The sequence below is a fragment of the Protopterus annectens genome, chromosome 7.part0 (genome assembly GCF_019279795.1).
Source record: "Protopterus annectens isolate FY-2018-M chromosome 7.part0, PAN1.0, whole genome shotgun sequence".
In the NCBI taxonomy this organism is placed as follows: Eukaryota; Metazoa; Chordata; order Ceratodontiformes; family Protopteridae; genus Protopterus; species Protopterus annectens.
In genome coordinates, this window is record NC_056739.1 from 1,431,375,895 (window position 1) to 1,431,402,220 (window position 26,326).

Genomic DNA, 26,326 nt, shown 5'->3' on the forward strand with positions numbered 1-26,326 from the left:
AGCTTCAGCAACCAGTGGCTGAGCCTCACACTGGCTGTGTCGGATGATAAAGAGGAGCGGTCACTGGATTTCAACCTCTGTGTCAGAATCAGCTTCTGCAACCCCTAGCTGTACCTCACGTTGTCCACCATCATCATTAGAGTCTGATGAAACACTGACATTAGTTGGCCTAGGGGACACAGATGCACTTCCATGTTCACCTGCGATAAAAAGAAAGAAAACAGGAAAACAGTAATACTTGCATTGAGCAATTTACACAGCTGCCAGTATTACAGACATTCATACCTCTCAACCTTTTAGAGCTAAGGATGTGGACAAAGTCATGAATAATGTGTGGACAAAGGCCCAAGAGTAGGTATTATTGTGACATATTGCCTTACAAACCTAGAAAGGTGATAGAATAACAGGTATCACTTCACCATGACATTTATGAGTATGCAGTCTGCATGTGAGATCTCTGTCATTATGTTTTGTCTCCAGTCTTTAATGACCTGTCAATAGTTGCAACTCAATCACTATGATCTTAAATATGGACAAGAGGTATGAGTCACATATCTGGACATTCTGGAAATATCTGTACATTTGACAATTATAATTATGCAGACAGTGCAGCAATCCATACAGCAGACCTGAGATTACACTTTAGCAGATATGCTGGAATATTTCTACATTACTGACATAAATGTATTCTGCTTATCAACTACAGGAGCCCTAGATCTGTGGATTTCTGATGGTCCTGAAAAAAGTACAGGGAGAGTTAATGGCAACAGCACCACATTTAACAGTATAACAGGGGTTAATACCTGTAATAATCTATATCTACAGTAACTGCAATTTTAACAAGAATGTGGCTGACAACCTATAAATGACCTTAAAACTGCAGCTATCTTAAATACCCTCACTAAAAAAAACAACCTGATGCACATTAGAATTATATCCACTATTACCAAATAAATGCAACAGTATTCTACTGATGATCTAATAAAGTCTACCTGGAAGCTCCTGCAGGGAGCTGTCCTGTGTGGAAAAGTTTGACAGGAATTCCTCAGTGGTGGTGAGATATTGTTCTGCTGCAGGTCCACCACAAGTGACCTAACGATCATGTGCCACTTCAGCAGAATGCCTCCTTGCAGCATGAATCATGTCCATGGCTCTGTGTTGCATCTGCTTGTAGCTGTGATTTTGTTGCCCAATTGCCCTGACATTTGGGCTGCATGTTGTGACATATTTGCCCACCCACTGGACATCAGGATGGATGATGTTGCCATAATGCTTCAATTATGAGGTCATTCTCTGCGTCTGAAGAGGGGGGCCTACCCTGAGCGGGCATATGGTTTACTGAAAGACAAAATAATGGTAACACATAAGGATCACATCAGTAAAAAAAAAAAAAAACTGTGTACAGATAAAGCAGTACTGGAAGGCTACCAGTATTCACCACTTGATTACAATTTAAAAATTCAGCCGTGACCAGCAAATAACATGAGGACTACATAATGAGGACATTAGTATGCCAAACATATCCTTGCTTGTGCCATTACAGATACTCACTTATGCTCACACACCCAACACAACAGTCCATTCTACTTTGTGCCAAAGCAGGAACTCACCCCCCCAAAAAAAATAAATATAGCAGCCTAAGAGACAAATGTGCTAAACAAACAACAGTCTAATATTAAAAATGCTCTCAAAGGACCTATGAAAGACCTTCGGCCTACTCTACATACTCTGTACCTCTCAAATGGCTGGAAAACATCTGTGTTGTTGCCCTGCAAAGTCTTCACTCTCTCTGTCTATGGGTATTGGTGGCAGCAGCAGCATTAACTTCAGTCTGTAGCACACACACATGTATGTTAAATGTAGCTGCTACTAACAATCTGTGAGTGCTTACGTTGTAGCCATACTCCACTATTTCCTCACTGCTCATATAAGAAAGGGCATAGTGTCTACATCAGTGCTTTATATTTTGTTGAGTAGCTCCACAGGATTTAGATTATCATGCAATTCAGCAGTGCATGCTAGAATTAGCATCTCTGAGGGACAGACTAGGTCAGATGCAATCCATTACTGATGTACACCATTATAAAAACACAAATGTGTAGCTAGCAAACCAATGTGGATGAGAGTTGCTTCAGAATTCAAACTCAGTAACACATTTATTCTGGAACAATATATTTTGAAAGAGGAGTATTGTACTCTACCAGGTATATGGTGGAGTGCACTTAGGAATGATGTGAAGTAAGTCAGACTTGCCTGTATCCCTTCACCAACATGCTACTCTCTGCTTTAAAAAAGTAAAAAAGGGCACCTATTCCCCCCCAAATTTTTCACTCATACATAGCTCTCCATTTTGCATACGTGTCTACGTGACACACTTAATTTGATCCAATTGGTATCACAATGCAATTATGACGCTATCACCCCTCTCTGTGGATGTGACAGTCCAAATTCAGCTAATAAACTTTACATGTGCCCAGTTGTTAATGTTGAAGAAATGGATAGCTGAATAGCTATGGTTCATACCCACATACTTCCTGCACATTCCTGTCTTCCTTTTACTTTGCTTTCCCCCTGCTTGCTCCCCATTTCTCCAGTTTCCTACCTTCCCCCATTTCTTTTCTTTAAAGGATCTTTGTGCAATGGTGTGAGTTGCAGAGCATTGCACTGCAATGGTAAAAAGGACCTTATTAACTTTTATTGGATACCAGTATCATCTAGCAACTGCCATTTCATCATTACTGCATTGTATGTATACACAGATGATGACACAGAGTATAAATATCACAATTTATAATCCTGATGCACACATACAAGAATTTAAAATAATAGCTCCACCTGTATTGGAATCCAGTACCATCTGAACCAGAAAAATATACCGGTAATGCATTTAACAGATAGTGTTACAGAGTTAGTTGACTAGCAGGTATATTTTACACATTATATAGATAATTTCTCAATAAAGTGCTGTTGCATAGTCCTGCTACTTAATTAAACCAATGAATAATAATGAAATAACTGTTATTCTATCATGCTTCTAAGTTTGTAAGACCAATATTTACAACATGTCGCTTTAGTGATGGCCCTTTGTCACCCATTATGTTTCGCTTTGTCCAAATGTTTTGCTCTACCAAGATGACAGATATGTTCCTAATATTTATTTAATATTTTTTCAGCCCTGCTGAGCAATGCTGTGCAATGTGCAGCATCGCGCATACACGCTTTATTGAGAATTTGTGACAATTAGTATTAATTGTTTAAAGTACATCTGCTAATTAACTGACTCTGTGGCTGGATGGGTTAATGCATTGCTGATAAAGTCAGAAGGTACTGGGTTTGAAATAGGGTGCCTGCATACATTTTTATAAGTGTGTATGATACTTTTACGTACATTCTCTGTTCCTACAGCTAATTACCATTGCTTAGCGACGGTGTGCATCAGTCACCATTGCACAATGATTCTTTAAAGAAAAGAAATGGGGGGAGATAGGAAAGTGGTGAAATGGAGGTGGGAGCAAGCAGGGAGAAAAAACAAAGTGAAAGGAAAGCAGAAATGCACAGGAGGGGTGTAGAAAAGAACCATAGCTATCAATTTCTTCAACAGTAATAACTAGCACATGTACATTTTCTTAGCTGCATTTGGACTGTCACCCCCACAGAGATGGGTGACAACAACAGAACTGCATTGTGAAGCCACTTAGACCAAATTAAGTGTGTCAAGTAGACATGTGCAAAATGTAGAGATATGTATTGGGTATTTTTTGGGGGGACATGTTCCCTTTTTTTTAAAGGAGAGAGTAGAATGCTAGGGAAGGGACATAGGCTAGTCTGGTGCAGGTAAGTTGTGCAGGTGAGCAAGCATTTGCAGACATCCAAGACATACAAGAGAAGAGACAGGGTCAGTGAAGAACACAAGAAGGGGTGAACACCTTGGTTGTGGTAGGGTGGGGGGTTTGAGATCTCATGGATGTCAGAACAGTATCAGTGTGACTCAAGTCCTCACCCATTGGACTGTCAGCACTGTCCCATTACTGCACTGATGGCTGCAGTGGCTGACTTCTACACCTATAGTCAGTCTGCCATAGCAGGATGGAAAGCAGGCTCTCCATCTGGCATAGGCATGTGCACATAGTCTGGTGCACAATCCTACATATCGCAGTTGGCAACTCTGCTTGGGTGATGCATGCATCCCCTTTGCCTTGCTCCCAGAGGGGACCACAGTCCTTGTCCCTGGGGCAGGACTACCTGAGGGTCCAGGTAGGGTAGGAACAGCAGGGGGGGTTTGCCACCAAGCTGCAGTCCAGCAGTGCTGGGCCTTGGTGCTTCATCCAGTGGAGCGAGGGTAGGTAGATAACGGGGCACTGGCCTACAGTGCTGAGCTGTGGTAACAACATAAAAAAAATTCCAAAAAAATAAATAAAACATAAAACAAATTAAACAAAAATTACAAAAAATAAATAAACAGTAATAAAGCAGTATAAAAAGTTTCAAATATAATTGCAAACAAAATGATCAGTCATAAAAATGAAAATGTATTGAATAACAAAGAAATATGAAATTATACATAATAAACAAAACATAAGATGTCATAGCAAATATATAATAATAAGTAATTTGTTTATATAAATAATATAATGATGATAATAATAATAATAATAATAATAATAATAATAATAATAATAATAATAATGTTGTTGTTGTCTTTCGGCTTTTCCCGGTTAGGGGTCGCCACAGCGAAACTCCGGTCCGCTAATGATTGGCAATAGATTTTCATGAACGCTGAGGTGCCAGCTTGACGTTCAACCTTCAACAAAGGCACACCCATTTAAGCATGTCTTTCGAACGCCCACCCAACCATGGGGAGGACATGCAGACTCCACACAGAAGGCACTCCCCACACTACAGCCGAGAATCGAACGGGAGAACCTCTTGCTGTGAGGCAACAATGCTACCGCTGCACCACCGCGGCAGTACCAATAATAATAATAATAATAATAATAATAATAATGATAAGAAATATAAAAGAAATATAAGAATCAATTAATAAATAAAAGAAGAGAAGGGGTGGGGTGAGAGGTAAAAAGAGGAACATCTGTAACTTCACAGATAATATACAAAGCTTTCTACAGTTAAGGTATTCTGTTCTGTTACATTCTATTGTTAACAATACTAACTGCTAAGACTTTTCTTTATTACTTAGAATGCATGCACAGTGATTGCACTTGACAGCAGGTCTAGAGGTATGCCCTTCAAATGCTATAATGATGATTACTTAACAGTACTGTATTTTTATTGATCACAAGCAGTATTGTAATCAGCTGAGCTTTACATCTGAGCAGTGTGGTATTAGATCCCACAAGCAGTGACTACAGTAATACTGTGCTTTTCCTTTGGAGTGCAACATAATGCAAGCACTCTTTCCTTTTAAACTTTATAGACGTATGTTCACTGTTATCTGAGAATGTGCAACTGTTGCTTTGTGTTACAGACCATACATCTCCACATTTTACAGCAGGAACACCTGTGCCCCTGCTGGACAGTGGCATAGGGTGTTGATATGTTGGAACATGGGCTAAATTTTTGGCTAGGCTTGTAAGGGCCTCAGGGCCAATAGCCTAGTAACTTCCTATGATCCTGTGAATCTAGGATACCTAGACATATCATAAATTAATTGGTGTACAATGACCCATAACTTAGGTTCATAGATTACTACTAGGCTAATTGCCCTTGTGGGCCAATTTAAGCCTCGCCAATTAGCCCATGTGAGAATCAAACCCTGCAACTTGTGTATGTAAGGTAACCGCCTTAACCATTATGCCACCCTTGGACTATATTTCAAATATTGCTGTTACACACATGGATAGCTGCACAGGATTTGTATTAATATATATTCTGACACCCATTATTTCTTGACTTCAATATATATTACTTGTCAGACAACCATGAATCCTACAGTGAACAGACCAAAACAGTGATTCTTAAATGTGAATATTCAGTAGAAATAAGTACAGTTAAAAGCTATACTAGAAAGTAATGCATGTATACTTGCTTTTACAATTCAGAAATCATTCCCAAGTTCATACAACTGTATGTCTTAACAACTAATCCATCTATTACTATTAATGCTGCAATAACAGAACTTTATACAATTATGCTTACTTATCACATGCTTCTCACATCCTGGCCAATCGCCTCACATGGGACCTCGCATTTGAGGCCCTCTCTTCTGCAGCTGTGGAAAACAGGAAAAAGAAAAAAGTATTATGAATATCAGTTTCTACCATATTCAGCTTGAATATTATGAGTAGTAAATATAAAGCATACATATATGTCTCTGGGGTGTAAGCTGCCCAACACTCCCTGATCCAGCAATCAAGGGTATCCCTTTTTTTTGTGGTGCAGGTTATCATAATGGTGATGGCATTGTTCCCAGTGTGGGGGATACCAGTCTCACTGGTAAGGGCCCTTGCCAAACCATCCAAAGCTTCAGATTTATATTGAGAGCTGGCATAGTTCTTCTGCATCATCCGGGGCCCATGATACTTAACCAGGAACCCAATAAAGATATTGGACTCCAGGATATCCCAGAGCTGTGATCTGAAACACACAGCCTCTACAACCCCTGACATAGCTGCACAGAGTTGAGTTTAATGTCTAAAGTAGAATTCTCACCCATTCACCTTTAAATAACGTTTTCCTGCCAATTGCAGTTACTGAGCATGCACACTGTCTACATTTTGATACATTTGAAAAAGCTGTGTGACAATTACCATCTCACAAACAAACAAGTGCATTGGTTTGTGCTATGCTAAGTGGCATGCACCTTTTTCAAATGTATCCTAAAATAGCATACAGCCAATACTATTCCACGGTTATTTCATTACACTATCACTTTATTTGTATAAGCTGCAATGTCACAATTGTATAAAGAAAGTTGGCATACCCTGGATTAGGGCCCAGGACCATCTGTATTATAGCTCAACACTTTACACATGTCACCACTGGATTTGTTATGTAGAGTCTGTTTTATACTATTCATTGTTAAGATGACAGTATGTGTGTAGCACAGCCTAGTTTGCTGGGTTTGTGTGATTGATGCCCAGCAGTGCTGAGCAATAGCAATGGAAATCATCTGTTTCTATTTTTGGATGTCTGGGTCATGTCTGATGCATGGATGGTCCCGTTGTGCAAACAAAGTAAGCACTGACAAATGCTGTAGCACACCATACAAAAAAAATAAAATTAGGAGGAAAGTGAAACTATATAGATATAATTAGCTCTGGCAGTTTTCCAGGGTTTTGAATGGTATTTTTGCTGTGCTCCTCATAAAATTTGTGGCTTAGGAATAATCATTTGAGATGGATGGCATTAAATAATGACAGATGTTTTCATTCAGGACTTCATAATCTTCAGAAAATTTAGTTTGTCAAGTTCCTAAGTTTATAAGGGCAAGATGCCACTATTTGCAGGACTTTGCCCTACTGTATTTATTGTATTTGTACAAATTTCTTGTTCTAAGAAGTTGGGAGGTATGGGGGAGGGCCGTCAGTGCTCTCCTGTACACAAATTCATTATTCCTGTTGTTCTATGAGGTTTCACAGCACACGCTACTGGGGTGCACCTCAAAACCTCACTTAGGCGCACCACGTGACAATATGCATTGCGCATTGATGACAGCACATTGTGGTCGTGTGTTAACCATTCCACCAGTTTATTTTCCAGGTCCATTAAAATTAGCTACTGATGCAAGAGACCATTGGTTATAGATACTTATGTAGCTTCCCATAATGCTTGTCTACATTTCTGTGAGATCTTATGACCTACAATTCCCCTCCATGCATTTTCATGAAAGACTACTTACTTGCAAGTATTGCCACTTAGTTTTTGTCCCACTCTTCCCACTCTTCACCATGGCTGCTTTGTCCTGTAGATCAGACTAAATAATTTATTTTTTTTTCCTGAGCCAGTCCAGAAAGGCAAGTGTTTATAATCTATTGCAAAATGATTACTCTAACATATCATCAGATCTATTCTATCAAGATAAATTCCTGACTTTGAACATATTAAAGTAAAACGTTATAGTTATATTTACTGACCCTCTAGTTCTTCTGGGACTCATGTTCTGTCATCTTCGGTTCTTATTGATGAATCTTGTTTTGAGCTTTATGTCCACAGGTTCTAACAAAAACCTTCTATTTTAAATGGATCATGGTGCAGTATACTGCAGTGATCTGCACATGCCAGTCAGCAAACATATAGTCTTGGCTCTCTTGGTCTGTCACTATAATATGAGAGTTTTCTAATTATCTGCTGTGATATGGCCAGGTTTCTGACCTTTGGGTTTATACTATAGACACTGTCAAATATTGGTGGTGCAGGGGTTTCTAGCATTTTCATGTATTCCTCAGCAAAACATTTATTGGGTTGTCACTTTTCATACATTATTACAAATATATATGTGAAGATTGTATGTATATATATATATATATATATATATATATATATATATATATATATATATATATATATGTGTGTGTGTGTGTGTGTGTGTCTGTGTGTGTATATATATATATAGCTATATATCTGTATATAGATAGATGTAGATTTAGATTATATGTATGGGTCAGCTAAAAAAATGAATCACCTATAAAAGGTCAGCTTTGCAAATATCGACAGGATACTTCACATGTGCAGAGCAAACATCTCTATACATGCAAAACCAATATTCAGTGATTAGTATCAAAACTTAATTTTTTGCAAACATTAGTTACATCAAACATTCTGTAAGAATTCTGTTTTTTTTTTTTGGGGGGGGGTTGAAATGTTGGTTAATCAAAATGATGACATTTGGTTTCGGAACCGGACACCGAGGAATGGTATTTTGCACTTTCGCTATTCTTTTACATTCTCATAATTGGTATATATAAGCAGCAGGGGGCAGCCATAAAGGGAATGCGGATGTGCTTGTGCACAAACAATTTTTTTGATTACAAGATTTTCAGCTATTTGTGGTTGATAAACTAAATTGTCAGTTTAATGAAATATATCCATATATACATATGAGTACACATACTCACACACATACATGTGTGTGTGTGTGTGTGTGTGTGTGTGTGTGTGTGTGTGTGTGTGTGTGTTTGTGTGCGTGTGAGCAAGCATGCAAGTGCATTTCTGTATGTGTGTGATGCATGTTTGTAAAATAGCGCACATTAGTAACGTTGTTTTGGAAAGCTGTTGTAGTCAGAAGCATAACTGATGTTTTAAGCTATTTCATTGGTCATTTTCTTCTGTTTTAGTCAATGATACTGATGAAATTGGAGAACTTGTTGGCATTCAGCTTCCAAACCCAGATACATTGCAGTGGGATATCTCAGATCTTAAGTCCAATAGCAAGTACAAGTTCTACCTGAGGGCTTGCACTGTGGTGGGATGTAGTAAACCTGCCACTGAAGAAGGAATAACAACTATTCAACAAGGTAAGGCAAATAGTAAGCAAACAAGATTTTCTCTGGCCATTTATGAGATATCAGATAAAATGAAAATTTAAATTGCAATGAGCAATTATTTTAGTAGATTGCAAATTCTTACCCCACACACATCACCTTTTAAAATGTACTACAACCATTTTAGAATGTTAGTGTGGTTCTGCTGCATATTTCTCTCACAAACATGAGAGAGAAAAAGAAGACAGGTGAGTATGTTGGCCTAAAAGCAATGAACTAATTTATTTCATAATTGCTGGATAAATAAATAAGGTAATACAGTTGTCCCTTTTCAGTGTTGACTAAGATAAACATAAAACATACACGAGAGATATAAAGACTTCTATACTTTGTTCAGTATACTATACCATTGTACCATTCCTCTCTTGCTCAGAAAATTTATTACACATTACATGCATTGAGTGTAAATGCAGCATGTTTGCTCATACACACCACACAAACACACATGTATACACATGCACTTGCGTGCACACACACGTGCACACGCACACACACACACACACACACACACACACACACACACACACACACACACACACACATGCACACAAACACATGCACACACACACACACACACACACACACACACACACACACACACACACACACACACACACACACACACACACACACTGTTTTACAGCAATGATACATTTTCTAGTTTCTACTTTGGTTTAAAGGTACTCTTGCTACTAAACCATACAATGGACGTCTGTGATAGGACCCATGTGCCACACCTTGCACTTGCAGACGGTTATTTACAGAAAATAATGATCACAAGTTGTCGTTAGGGTCAAAGCTGAAAGGAAGTTGTAGGAACAAAGTAAGGTGTTTCACTGATACCATTTTTGGAAGGGGCAAGCAGCCAGTGGAACTTGATGAGTCATAACATGTCATTTTATCAAGCCTTGATGAATCCACAGTACCTCAGAAGCCATTACTTCAGCAAGACAAGAATGTTGCTTATAAAATGCATTGTACAGACCTACCTGCCACTGACTACAGTATATCATACATTCACAATCACTCTAACAGTGGAGTGAGATGACTCAATGCTAGCAAAATACCTGGGGTAATAATTTTCTAAAAAAAATGCAAGACATGCAGTATGATTTCACAAATTGAAAAGATCCCACTGACTGACGCTGTTGTTTATATAACAGACATATACCGCATTAGACTTTGCAAGGAGTTTGTGACAGTTTTAAGACAGCCTTGAGCAAAAACTAGTGAACAGAAATTGGTTAAAATAGTATAAGGTTATTAGGTTATGATTATTGCTCACACTGGAAGGAATGATGTGAAACTGTCCTCATCCTTAAATATGAAGCAGAATAAGATGTGATTACCAAACTTCTTATCAAACATCAAAAGCTACACCAGTGTATTGAATTCTACCATCACCACATATGTCTTCTGCATATCAGTACAGAATGTTGGTTTTCAGACAGTGGTTATGGACATTATGCTGTGAACAAGGCCTCAGTATCTGTCAGTCTCAAGAGAGATGTGCAGCCAACTGGAGTGTTTTAAATCAGTTATTTTTTTTACCTCACTCTACAAGGAGTACATGTAGTGGATGTGAACATTGACATCCCTGCAATGTATACTTTGATGTCTTCAAAATCAGAATGAAAACAAATTAAAACTGATGAAGGTAGTTTTGATAGACAGTGTCAGTAATAATAATAATAATAATAATAACTTCAGCAAATGCATTAATATCTTTAGCATTCCTAAATCTTGATGTTATTGACCTTAACATTACTGAATCATGGTTTAAGCATCCAAAATGCATACTGCAAATTCCAATATGTACCTCTTTCTAATACTGCAACTCTAATGAGATCAGTGGCACAATAGGTAGTATGCTTGTCTTTAGTGCAGAAAGATGTGGGTTCTGTACCCACATCAAGTATCTCAACTGCTGACACTGCAGTGCAGTGTAATGGGGTTACTGTACTCCTAAATGTCTCATCTTTTGGATCAGATGTTAAATCAAGGTCCCATGTGTTTAAGTTGTTGGTAGCTCAGGTGGAACTAAAAGATCCCATGACAACTATCAGAAAGAGGAGGCGCCCTTTAATCAACAAGACATTATTTACATATATACAAAATATGCATATTTACAAGTACATTCTGTACATTTCTATATATCATTATCATCATTCTTCTTCTTCCATAACTGACCCCCACTCCCCCTTCCTCAACCGTAATCCATTTTTTACAATATATCAACCAAAACCCATTTCCCATTAAAAAAAAAACTTTAATTCAGTCTTTCATTCCAAATAACCTATATTACATAAAATAAATTCTTATCAGCCCCTCTCACTTATTCTTTCATTTTATTTTTATAATATCCATACATAATCATAGTCATATATATGTTGTTTATATCAATATTATTCTCAAACATTTTTCTGCACAAAACTTTTTTGCAAAGTTTAACCAGTCTTATACATTTCAAAAAATGTGCTGTGTTATCTCTTCCTCTCCACGAAATAAACACACTGTTTCAACGATATTTTTATATGGCATATCCCCCTTTACTGGTAAGTTATTTATTACCAGTCTCCATAGAAAATCCTGACTTTCTCCAAACTTAGTGCACTAGTTTTTCTTATTTTAATGACTTTTACCACTTCTTGTCTTAAATTTTCCCATGGATTTACTTAATAATGTTGTTTCATCACATTATTATACCATATCCTTCTATTCTTCATTTTAGGTTCATAGGCAAATACTAGGCTAGCTGCCCTAGTGGGCCATTTTATGCCTAGCCAGTTTCCCTTTTTGTGATCAAAATAACCTATCCCATTTGGTTATTGATTGGCCTTACCCATCCCATGGTTGATAATTATATACATCCCCAAAATGAATAACTGTGATCATACCATAGATAACTTGAGGGGACATATGTGTTGGATAAAACATTTAGCAGTTGCATCTGTCCATTAGTAGTAGAAGGGGCAGTCCTGGGATAATTTTTTTGTTTCCCATCCATAGATCTAAGTTGCACTTGAAAATGGACAAGGATGAACTTTTTACTATGTGGATGAGGAGTCTGTTTCTTAGCAGCAGTATTGTTTCCAAAATATACCTATCTCTCCAAACCATTCTGTTCATGTTGTGGAAGAGGTTTAGATCCCTAGACCGAGTATTTCTGATTCCATTTGATTTGCTGATGTGCAGTAAATCCATCAGTAATGAGTCTATGTAATCATTTTTAATTTTCCATGTTAGTATTTTTTCTTAAGTTTTAATTTCTCCATTTATATATTTATCTCTTTTTCTTTTTCTCATCATCTCCCAAAATATTTTCTACTTATAGTAAAACATTTGCACTATTAATTTCTTATTCTATTTATTTATCCACTTTAATACACTTTACATGTTTAAAGAAGCAGAATAAACAACTGGATTTAATATCCCCAACCGCCTTCATCTTCACTCATAAACAACGCACCTCTTCTCACTGGTTTAATCTTGAACTCCATATGAAAGAAAATGTTAAGTGCACATGTTTTTTCATTTGTTTCTAGGATCATATAATTCTCATTTCCTTTAAACATCTATTCAGACTAACCAACACTTCCCTCATCCATATTTCATTCTTAGCAACCACAACTATTTCATCTGCATAAGTCAGAAGTACTGGAATTACCATTTCCTTTGCATCACATATTTAGCTTCTTTAATTTTATAAAATACTTCACTCAATATCACTTTAATTACTAATGCAAACAATACCCATTTGTGGGACATCCTTGTTTTATAACACAATTCATGCATTTTTCTTTAATCAGCCACCCATTCACTAACATTCTCATTGTATTATTTTGATATGTTGGCATGCACACTCTACTAATTCTATTAGCTATTCCATATTTTTCCATAACATCCCACAAAGCATCATGCCCCCCATATCAAATGCTATACTAATATCACCTATCTTTTAGTTATAATATTATCAACAATTTCTAGAACCAGCTAAATCCCCTTACTATATATTCTAACTCCAGGGTCGCACTATAGTGGGGAAAAGGCCATGTATATCTTTCAGTGAAATGTGTTTCAGTGAATGGAGTTTTCAGTAAATTGTGCTTTCAGTGATTTGTGCACAGTCATTTGACTTTCAATGAAATGTGCTTTCAGTGAATAGTCCTAGAACCACACACACACACACACACATATATATATATATATATATATATATATATATATATATATATATATATATATATATATATATATATATATATATATATACTTTCTTCCATAATGTCCTTCATTCTTCCTTCCATTCTCCTCTGTAATTTTCTCATGAAATGTTATACTCTATTATTTAATGTGGTATGTCCCCATTTTTTATTTCATTCCTTTCACTTTTCTTCCATATAAATGTTAATATCCAACTATATAATTCTTCATAAACCAACTCTTCTTCCAACATTAATTCAAAATGTTTAAAAAACACTCTCTTTACCATTCCCTTAATTTCATGTACATTTTGTAACCTATACCATCTGCACCTGATACTAACCAGTATTTTACTTTCCTACTTCATCCAATTCACTAATATTAATTTAATTTTTAAAATTCTGGTATAACTTGCTGTTGCCTTTTTACTTTCCATTCTCTCTTACTTTCTTCCTTTTTACTCATATGCATATTTTCTACATGCCATACTGCAATACTCATAATTTCCACTTGTGTTCTTTCTACCTCTCTTTTTACACTTTTATGTCTGTCTCTTTTACTAATATTCTCCTTAATTATTCCACCCAAATATGCTGATACCTCTTCCCTTCTCCATTTTAAATATCTCTATTAACAGTAATGCCTTAAGTATTTATTGATTTGTTTTATACATTTCATTTTCCATATCATAATACATTCTTGTATTCGCTTATATTCTACAATATATTTCTATGCATCTTTCCATAATTCACTTTCACTTCATTTCTTACATCATCCTGACATTGAAAACTGTTTTCTATACTTCTTTTTTAAATTCAGTCCACAATTCACACCTATTTTTGTAAAAGTTCTTCATGGTCATATGATCCCTCCATCACTGTAATGCTTTCCACTCACCAAACTCATCTCATAGTTCCTCATTTATTCTTTTTATTCCATTTCCTGTTTTAATATACTCCCTTTCTTCCATCTCGTCCAACCATATTACTAACCTATCAAACAAAATTATATATGTGTATATGTATGTATATAACCTTCCAATAGTGCAAAATAATTAGTTTTCGATCCAATTGCCCTTCTTCTAAACGTTCATTGGCTTATTCCACACATCAGATTTACCACATTTTATCATTTCTTGTATTTTTAAGACCTTTCCCTTTCATTTTACAATTTCCCCTGCATCACAATTAATGCCCCCTGCAATAATAATTTTCATATTAACCACTACACACTCTAATGTTTGAAGAAACATATTCTGTCTTTCCTTCCATTTCTATATGCATATGCTATAATTCTCTAAACATATTCCCTCCACCATGTGTCACATCCACAACAATTAAGTTTCCCATCTTTAGTGTTACATCTAATATTTTACTGACTTTACCTAATACACTGACCCAGACATCGTCTTACTAAATTCCATATTGTTTTATAACTCCACAGTTTTCCTGTTTGTCATCTTTCATCACTTGTTACAAATCTTATATCCTCTATAAGATTAATATGTAATCACATTTAGCACACTGTTCCAGTATCTCTATCCTTCTTACAGTATTAATAAAGCTATTAACGTTTACTGAAAGTACTCTAAAATTATTACTTTTGCTTCTTTTAAATTTGAGGGAAGTATTTTAAATTTTAGTTTTCTTATTTTTTATTCTTTTCCAATTGAATATATTTTTCTTAGCTTATGTACAACTATTCCTTGAGCCACAGCATCAGATTTTTCACTATTTTCACTAACTGAAATACATCCAAAACTGTTCCTTACCTTTCTTTTTAATATTTGTTGATGCATTTTTACATATTTGTTTCCACGATCTTAATGCAACTATTGAATTTCTTTTTCTAATGTCCTTAATACTGCCATCGCAGACATCCGATGCATTTCAAATTCTTTTTCATTTTCAACACTCTCAGTATAGCTGCCTTCATCCTCTTGAAATATTTTATATAAATCATCTTCTATTGCTTTGCCCATTTTTATTAATACGTATCCCCTTTTTGCCCTACTTCCTCATTATTTTCAGATATTGCAATACTTTCTTCCTCATCCTGCTCAACATTATATTGCTTATTTTTTTTTTCACATCAAACCAAAATGACCTTCACTTTTGCATATTTTGCATTCATTTTTTGCACCTATTCATCATATGACATTTTCCATGCATTGAATGCATCTTATTTTTGCATACTCATATATCAGATGACTGAACCCCCCCCCCCCCACACACACACACACACACACACACACAAAAATAAATAAATAAATAAAAGCTTTCACTTCTCCCATATACCTAATTGTTTCTCTATTACCATCCAGATATATAATACTTGGTAAAAGTCTTATCACTTCCCAACCCATTCCAAATACTCATCTCATCTTTAACTTTCACATTATCAGAAACTGAATAGTACATACATTTAAAATAATTTTTAACATCTTTTAATTCAATTTTATAAATATGGAATTGAAGAAAAGCTTTTATATAATTGAGTCCCTTTTCTGGAAAATTTAAATTCATTCCATGGGTAACAGTCCTGTTTTTTTTTCCATTAAAAAAAAATCTTTCCATTAAGTCTTGTGTCTTATATGTCAAGTCACAAAATGTCCCTTTCTCCAAATGAATCAGGGATCTAATGTATTTTGCTTTAAAACCCAAAGGTAACACTAAATTATTCCACACAAAATATATATAATTTCTTTTTTCTTCTTTCTTATCCATACAACAGACTTTTTTTCTTTTTAATAAAGTTTATAGTACCTTTTGTTCTTGCATCAACAAAAAACATGATTTTCCAGATTACATCCCACCTGTAACCTTATGTCCATGTAACTCATGACTCATTTCTTTTCTGCCAAACTCACTGCCCATTCTGAAAAGCTTTTACTTCATATCTCACTATGAAATCTCAGACTCTTCACTATGATCACCATCAATACCCCAACCAGTTTTTCATCAGGCAAACATCCAGAAGCAATGTCAGTTACAACAACTTCTTAAAAATCCTGAAGTTTAAAGTCAGCCAGAGAATGACTACTTATACTATCCATTCACTTTTTCACAGTTGCTTTCTGATTAACAAAACCAAACTGCTATCACCAACAGAACAACTTTCTTCTCTCTACATAACTGCACAACTTCTTGTAGCTGACTCCACACCAGGAACAGAACCAGGAAGTGCAGCTGCAAAAACATTCTCCTTCACAACAAAAAGATTAGGATACGTTCCCTGATGCCCTGGCCAAATTTCTCCTAGTAGTGCAAATACTATCCTGTGTCTCCCCTGAAAAGGCACAGTTAACAAAGAATAACTAAATAAATATAGAGGTGTCTGAATATGTGTAAAACAATAAAGGACAGGAAATTGCTTTATAAAGTAATTAATACAACTTATAATATTAGCCTACTGCACCCTGCCCATTTAACTTTCTAGGCATAAAGATTACCTGAGTTAACTTCTTTATAAAAATAAATGAAATTTTTTTTTGTTTGATATTAACTGCTCTACATGTATTGGGTAAACTTCTCAACATTGGCTAGATTTATCCAGTCTGTCACTAAGTATGTTACTCAAAACAAATTAGAACAAACTATGAAGTTCAAATATGGGTGGCAATTCGTTAGATATTATACAGACATGCCAAATATGGGTGGCAATTCGTTAGATATTATGCAGACATGCCAAATATGGGTGGCAATTTGTTAGATATTATACAGACATGCCAAATATGGGTGGCAATTCGTTAGATATTATACAGACATGCCAAATATGGATGGCAATTCGTTAGATATTATACTGACATGCCAAATATGGGTGGCAATTCTTTCGACATTATGTTGACATACCAATGATCTTTCTGCCTCCCACCCATGGTTACAAATAAATCATCCTTCTTACATATCGCCAGTAGAAACTACAATGAAATAAATGACTTACTTATGAAAACAATGAAATACTATCCCTAGTAACCTGAATAAATCTGCTCAGAAGCTGTCACAGAATTCTATGCTGTCATTATCTTCTGCATTCATAAACATAATCTAAAAAGATGTAGACATATAAGTAAATTCAATTAAAAATATGAGTTAGAATTACAAAATTAAGTGTGATGTTAAACACATGAAAAATACTATTTACCATTCATGAATTAAACTAGTGATACAAATTCTTCATTAAATAAAGAGATGAGTCTTCTTCCATCTTTACTTACCAAATCATCCAGGTCTACCTACAAAACTGTATTGATTTCAAAGGGTGATATCAATAGTAAAACAGTCTTAACTTTCATCAGAAAATGAAATGCAAGAAGTCTGAATATAAAACATTATCAATAAGACTGCAGACTTTACCATAAATAAGTATGTATTTTAAGGTGCTTTAATGACAAAATGAGCCATTCCTTATCTAACTACAGGTATAATAACTGTCAAAAATAAAAGCTCTGTCCTGAGGGATAATCTGCATATATTATGCTATCCTTTAGAAAATCTAAGAATCATAACTAATGCTGTATCAGTTGTTTTAAACAACATGTTGACATCATATGTAGGTTATAATGGTATAGTTATAACAGTACCATTTCACAGAGAGGAACATTTTCATCAGATTCATACAGTTTTAAATACATCTTCCTAACTGTTATTCCATAGAAACAATTGCTAGGTCAGATGGCTTAGTGGTAAATTGCTTTGGTTATGGTGTGCAGGGTCCTGGGTTTGAGACTGGCAAGGGCTGATTATTTTACCTAAACAGGCATGTTCAAGGGTCAGCTTCCGGTGATTTCTCCTGTCCACCTGGTGAATCTGGGCATACTGGGGCAGTGCGGCAGCTGCCTCATGTACACAGACAATCCTCTCCTCCTACCACCCAACACTACAACCTGCGAGAGATGCACTTACTCTGGCCAAGATTGTGCTAGACAGTCAAGAGGAGAAAGTTAACACCTGCATTACACCTCAAGCAACTCATAGCCCATCAACACCCACACATAGCAACACTAAACCCACATATGCGGAGGCCCTTAACATTAACCTGCCCAAGCAACAAGGACCTCCGAAGCCGAAATGCAAACAAACAGCAGTCACAACCAAAGTGACACATAGCTCACAACACCAGAGTGCCACCCAATAACAGCCCCTAAGGCAAGACAATTTACCCAACACTTTAGTCATAGGTGACACTATAGTCAGGCACACTGATGTCCCACTCACCAGGCTGAACAAGGAGAAAATTACAGTCAGCTGCCTGTCAGGTGCCAGGATCTGCCACATAACACATGCACTCAAGTCACTCCACAACAAGTACAACAAGTACAAATATGACTCTGTCATTGTCCATGCTGGAATGAATGACTTGAGACATACCTCCTTGGACTACATGAAAAGAGACATGGAAGAGCTTTTGGATCATGTGACCCAGGCAGGTATGAACCTAGCCCTGAGTAGCATCCTGCCTTCGCCCAGAATGATACCACAGTATAAGCACAAAATGATTGACTTCAACAATTGGCTAAGCTTCTGGTGTCATTCAAAGGGGATCCAGTATTTGCCTGGGAAGACATGATCGACAAACCACAATGCTTTGCCAGAGATGGTCTGCACCTATCACCCCTGGGATTCAGGTTAATGGCCAAAGCTCTTGCCAACCCTATAGTGCCTTTTTAGGCAAGGTTCAAAGGATAAAACCACCACCGTAACAAATACAAGCATGCAAAATCTGAAGGTAATGCTACTCAATGCTAGAAGTCTAAACCTCAAAATGCACTCTCTCGAGGCATTCCTAAAAATGGAGAACATCGATATCTGTGCAGTAACTGAGACCTGGTTCAAGGCTCCAGAGAGCACCCCTGCAATACCAGGCTACAATTCTTACCACACTTTTCGGCCACAAAACCAAGACTGAAACACGAAAGGTGGATGTGTGCCCATATTCACCAAGGATATTCACACCTCCAGGCTAGTTGCCCAACACAATGCATCTGAAATTCTCCAGGTGCAATTAACACTAGGAAAGACTGCAATCCAAATTGAAGCTTGCTACAGATCTCCCACCATGCCCCAAGATTCTCACTACACCTTTCTAAACATATTGGAAAATATTAAGATGCAACCAAACACCCTAATACTGGGTGATTTCAACTACCCTGCCATTAATTGGGAAAACTACTTGGGTACCAACTCATTTTCCCAACGGTTCTTGGAATTCATAAATTCCAACACCCTGGATCAACTAATCCATTGTAACACCAGGGGAGCCAATATCCTAGACCTGGTCATTACCAACATGCAAGATAGATGCTCCACACCAGTGGTCACTCCCTCATTGGTCAGGTCTGACCTAAGCAAATCACCTTTGACATCCACATCCCACCCCCACCCCCCAGTAAGGAAATCTCATCAAAAAACTTCTCAAAAGCCAACTTCATGCTACTGAAGTCAGAAGTGACAAACTTCACAACACCCACGCAGAAGGGATCTGGAGGTTCGACTGCAGAATCCTACACTAAGGCACTGTACGAGCACATCCACTTGTACATGAATCGTGCCATCCCAAATAGAACCAAGATGCTCTTCTCCAAAAAAAGGAAGCCAATCTGGTAGTCCCCTGCTATAAACAAACTATACAACAGACGGAAGAAACTGTTGCAGAAAAGAGGAAAATCCCAGGATGAAACTCCCTCACCAGCCTCAGTAAGAAGCTGAGATTCCTCATAAAATCCTCAAAAGCTAGTTATGAAAATAAAATTGCCTAAGATTCCAAAGACAACCACAAAGCATTCTATAGTTATGTCAAGAATCTAAATGGCAATGCTCAGATCTGCTCTGAGCTACAACAGAATGGCATTAAATATACTGATCCCAAGGATATTGCCAATATCCTGGCAGATCAATTTAGTGCCAACTTCACCCCCCTCTCACCCCCTAAAGGGCCCATTTCAGTACCAAAAGATTACAAAATTCCGATAATCCCAGCCACACAGGTAGAAACCGCACTCTCCAAAGCTAAGAATACAGCATCCAAGGGACCAGATGACATCCCAGGCTGTGTACTACATGAACTACAAAATGAACTAGCACCTCACCTAAGTGTCATGTTTAATCATAGCCACACCTCAGGCTTCGTGCCCACTAAGTGGCACACAGCTACAGTTATCCCACTCCACAAGGGAGGATCTGCCTTGGATCCCGGGAACTACAGTTCCATCAGTCTGACAAGCCTGATCTGCAAGGGCACGGAATGCATTATCATGGAACTTATAAACAAAGACATTGGCAACCTTCAAACACTGGACCCCATCCAGTTTGGGTTTGTGAAGCGCCGATCTTGTCTCCTGAATCTGATTGACATCTTCGAATCAGTATTCAGAGCTGTGGACGAGGGTAAGGTGGTCCACACAGCCTATCTGGACCTCGCCAAGGCCTTCAACACCATCCCCCACTCTGGAATCATAGATAAACTTACTAAGCTGGGCATAAATCCCTACGTCACTCAATGGGTTGCCAACTGGCTTACTGACAGAACCCAGACTGTAAAAGTAGCCGACTCCAAATCCAGCTCCAGACAAGTGACAAGTGAAGTACCTCAAGGTTCAGTCCTGGGACCACTCTTGTTTGGCATCTACTTCTCTGAAGTGCAGGCCAACACTAAGGGACTCTGGCTAACAAAGTTTGCAGATGACTGCAAACTGGGAGCCATCATTGAATCCCCAAATGATGTGGATATTCTACAAAAAGGCCTTACAGAAACAGATGCCTGGTGCCAGAGCCATGGGCACAAGCTTAATGCCAAGAAATGTATAGTTATCCCCTTTGGAAAAATACATGTACCCATGAATTACCACATAGGTGGCAGGACACTAAACATCGAAAGTTTGATGAGAGACTTAGGGACACAGGAGAACAGTGGTCTCACTTTCGATAACCACATCACCACAACAGTCAGGAAATCCTTCTATGTGGCACACCTCATCACTAAGGGCTTTTCATCCAGAAAAAAGGAGGTCATTGTCCCACTGTACTCATCCCTCATTAGACCAATTATAGAGTATAATGCCCCGTTTGGTATGTACCTCACAAGACATCTGCAACAACTGGAAAGGCCACAGAAATACCTTACTAAAAGAATCACAGGCCTAAAGCAGATGCCATAAGCTGACCACCTAAAAAAACTCCAGCTATACTCTGTGGCATATCGTCTACTCAGAGGCAATCTCTGCTTAACATACAAGGTCATATCAAACCCTGAGCTGTTGGACATGCTCCACTTAAAGAAATCCCAATCCCTCAGAGCCACATGCTCCAGGGATCTAAACCTTGTCATCACAATGAACAAAACATGCTGGAGAGATAGGTTCCTGACCCAGAGACTCCCCATACTCTGGAATAGACTGCCCATACATGTCAAGCAGAGCGCCTCATTGGCCCTCTTCAAAAGGAATCTTGATGATTGGATGGAAGATGGGGAATTCACCCCTGGGATCATGTTAGTCACCCTGCTAGACAGTGGACCAGAGAAGTAAATATTGTGGGAAGAAATATCCAGGGAATTGCTATGGCTAGGCTTGCATAGGCCCTAGGGCCAATAGCCTGGTACCAACCTATGAACCTATGAACATATGAAGAATAAAAATACAGCTCACTGAAAATGACACAAGGAAATGTTTTTGTTAGACATCAAATAGCATGGTTTTATTCAGCTTAGATATTATCTTTCAAATCCTATGACTTCCTTTGAGGTAGTAACAGTATCGCTTGATGAAGGACTGAATATATGATGCCTACCTTGAACTTAGAAAGTCATTATGAAATTGCAAGAAGGGAATAACTGAAAAATTAAAAACATTGCATGTCAGTCCTTGTTCAAGTCATTGAGTAAAACAATAGTTAATACAAAGAAAACAAAACAAATGATAGGGGAATACTTATCTATTCCTGTTGGGAATTACCAATGGTGACCTAGGTGATTCTATACCAGGGTGAATTATTTTTGGATCACTTAGACATAAAAGCTGTACATGTGATATGAGTGATAAAATATACTGATGACTGTAAGCCATATAATATAACTGCTTCACTAAACTATGCCAAAGTACTCAAATATTCTCTTCCAAAATATATACATTGTGCAGCAGCAATGCTCTTACTTTCACTGTCAATACATGCAGACTCATGAGACTTGCTAAAAAAGACAAAATTATGACTGCAAAATAATAGATCTAATGTAAAAAAAAGTCCATTGACAATGACAGATGGAAATTTTGACCATAAGCAATGTATATCAAACACAGAAAAGCATATTATGTAGCCTATCCAATTGCAAACTGCATGTAAAGTTATATTAGGGAGATCTTTATAACACTTTGTATTTCATTGTTCGTCCCCCTTATTGATTGTAGATAACGGATGATAATACTAATAAGCATAGAAATAATAACAATAATGCATCATGGTGTTATAATGAATTATAAAAGTTGTTCCTTGCAATCTTTGCATAAGACTTTTGAAACTAGTTCCAAAGGTACAACAATTTCGTACTGTTAACAAAATTGTATTAGAAAACCTCAGTTATTCAAAAAAAACCTTTAGGAATTGTCATGATATAGGCTTTCTCATATATTATTCAGATGTGGCCTTTTTCTGGCAACAGTTTGGGATTTTATCACAAAGTATATGCCTGGAACATACTATTTGGGTAAGTCATACTGGATAAGGGAACCTATGAAACTAAACATTGCTAATTGAAAAAAGGTAACAGACTGATTAACCAGTAACTCCCAAGATTAAGGAATAAAAGTAATTTTAAAATGAAAAGAAGTCAGCCATTAACTTCTTTCAAAAACAATCCTAAAATGTGTCTAGGAAGAAGAAATTATGTACATAGTACTACTGAAGTCAAATGTCACAAATTACAGTAGCATTAACTTCAACAGTTAATTGTATCAACCTACTTTAAAAGTGAATTAGTATGAGCCATTGTAAATCCTCCTAGCAACTTGGGAGGTAATTCAGATGTATAACAAAGTCATTGTTTTTAAGAGGGCTTCACCTCACCCCAGTGCTGTGTATGTGGAAGTCTTTGCCCAGAAGTTTCTCAAATCTTCTTCCAAAGTCAACAGGGGAAGAAATATAAAATATTTACAAACAAGAGAGAAAGGCAATAACTTTAGAAACTAAGACATTTGCAGACCTTCAAAACTATATTGAAGCATTCTGAGTTTTGAACAAGAAAACAGTCACATTTTTATTTTGTTTTACACCAATAAAATGTGTGTAATGGTACCTGAATGGTGGAGCCTTCTCTCTGTTTTTTTCTATTGTGCATTGGATTTTTAGAGAGTGGCTTTGTCCTCAATCATCTTTGCTGTTTATTATAACACAGAAATACACTGGGCCGGATTCACGAAGGCTTGCATGGAGTCTAAGAGTAGAGTAAGACTCCATGCAGCCAACATGTCTGCCGAGCGATCCAGGAACAGCCGGCAGGGGCGTGAAAGTGAGCTCCTAAAACGACTCTTACACGGAGAGGGCTAGGTTATGCAAATTACCTCATTTGCTGCCGAAAGCTATGCAAATGAGGTAAATTTGTGATCCAGGAAACCCTAACCTGTCTGAGTAAGAGTAGTGTTATTTGCAGAAATGTACTCCATTGTCAACTGAGTACCATTCTGCAAATAGCAAAATGGAGCCGTGACAGCTCCAAATAAAGGATGCATCCAGTTGAGGAAGCATGCCAGTGGCCAAATATACGGCCATTGGCAATGTTTCCCATTGCAAAATAAAAAAAAATATATATATATATTTTTTTTACCTCGATCTCTGAAGTTTAAGCGTAGGGCAGTGCTGCGCAAACGTGCTGCGCTCCAAAAACCAGAAAACCAAAAAAATAAAAGCCATAAATAGGGATTGTATTCAAAATATTAATTTGCCATGCAAGTGAATGGCAGGCTGAAGACAACATGGCTACTGAGTAGAGGTTGCTAAGGGGGAAACTCAGTCTAAGAGATGTAACCAAGCATTAGTAGGCAATCCTATGCAAATGAGGATAAGGATATTGAATCCCAAATTTACATGGCAAATGAGCGAAGTCTGTGGAGTGTAAGAGTAGGATAAGGGGAGTATCAGAGTAGAAGATAGGTGACATCACGAGGGGGGTATGTATGAAAGAATGTAAGCTCATTGGAGCAGAGTGGCATGTGTTTGCTGTCAGTTACTCATCACTGGAAGAGGTGTGTCAACAGGTATCCTAGCTAAAGCCAAGAAATTGAAGGTGTATGCCATGGATAACACTAAAGTTTCGTGTTGAAGTGCCTGCAATGTGTTTGCTTGTGGGTGCACACCTGTATATCCAAATTAAGACTGTGTGCGCATGTGTGCACCTGTGTGCATGCGTTTAAGCAGGTGTAAGCAAGTGTTAGGTTGTGGAAACCCATGTAAGCATGTGTGCACACGTGTGAGCTGGTGTGCGCATGTTTGTGCTTGTTTGCATGGTGCTGCCCCCTGTGGAAACAGAAAGGGAAAAGGAAGCACAACAAATAGTAGGAAGTTAACCAAGGAGAACTAGCAGAGCTAGCAGGTGAAAACAATCAGAATCAGGCAATTACACAGGCAGTACAGTAGCCCAGCCCAGCACTTAAAACTCTGCAAACAACTTTCCACCATGTTTTCCTCAGAGACTCCTGCAACACTGCAGGAAACTAAGAGAAGTGAAAACTTAAAAAGCTTTACTGAGACAAAGAAATGTTAGGGGCTGCCATTGCTGTTATAAGGTGACATATGCAACATGCTGAGGGTGGTGACAATGCAAATGCTGCTGAGCAACCCACAGTGAGGAGACAGAGAAGAGTGTACAGGCCCAGGGTAACCCACCAGGGGCTACATGAGCTGGAGATACTGGAGCGCTATAGAGTGGACAGAGACCTCATGCAGCAAATTGTTGAGCTGTGCAGGCCATGCCTCACACACAGAACCAACAGAGGGGAACCCATCCCAGTGGAAACCAAGGTATGTGTTGGCCTAAGAATACTAGCAACAGGTACCTCCAGAGATCAACTGGTGATATGATGGGGATTTCACAGGCATCAGCATCCAGGGTACTGAACCAGTTCCTGAATGCCATGTCAGCACATGTCGGTGATCATGTATATTTTCCCAATTCCCGTGAGGTATTGGCCAGCAATATGCATCTTTTCCAGCAAATAGCGGAATACCCTGAGGTAGTGGGTGCAATAGACTGCACGCACATATGCATCAAAGCACCAGCCGGTGAGTGGAGTAGGGCCTACTTTAACCACAAGGGCTTCCCCTCCATCAACTGCCAGGTCGTGTGTGATGCCCAGGGCATAATACTGAATGTGTGTGCTGGCTGCCCTGGAAGCTACCATGATTCCCATATCTGGCATCTGACACAGCTGTACCAGACATTTGCCAATAGGGACATCCCTCATGGTCACCTAGTGGGGGATGCTGGATATGCACTGAAGTCGTGGCTGATTACACCCATCAGAAATGCACACACACCTGAACAGGAATGCCATAATGAGGCACACACACAAACACGAAATGTAATCAAGCGTGTGTTTGGACTGCTCAAGTCATGGTTCCAGTGCCTGGACACATCTG

General features: G+C 37.8%; 1 protein-coding gene across 13 annotated transcripts in view; it reads left to right on the top strand.

Moving 5' to 3' along the window:
* CHL1 (cell adhesion molecule L1 like) overlaps positions 1-26,326 on the top strand; it is a 1,311,467-nt gene that overhangs the window by 1,046,978 nt on the left and 238,163 nt on the right. For all 13 annotated transcript variants that reach the window (XM_044077996.1, XM_044078002.1, XM_044078005.1 and 10 more), the window contains one exon: positions 9,294-9,473. In XM_044077996.1, coding sequence (XP_043933931.1) covers positions 9,294-9,473 — 180 coding nt within the window. The remainder of the gene's footprint in view (positions 1-9,293; positions 9,474-26,326) is intronic.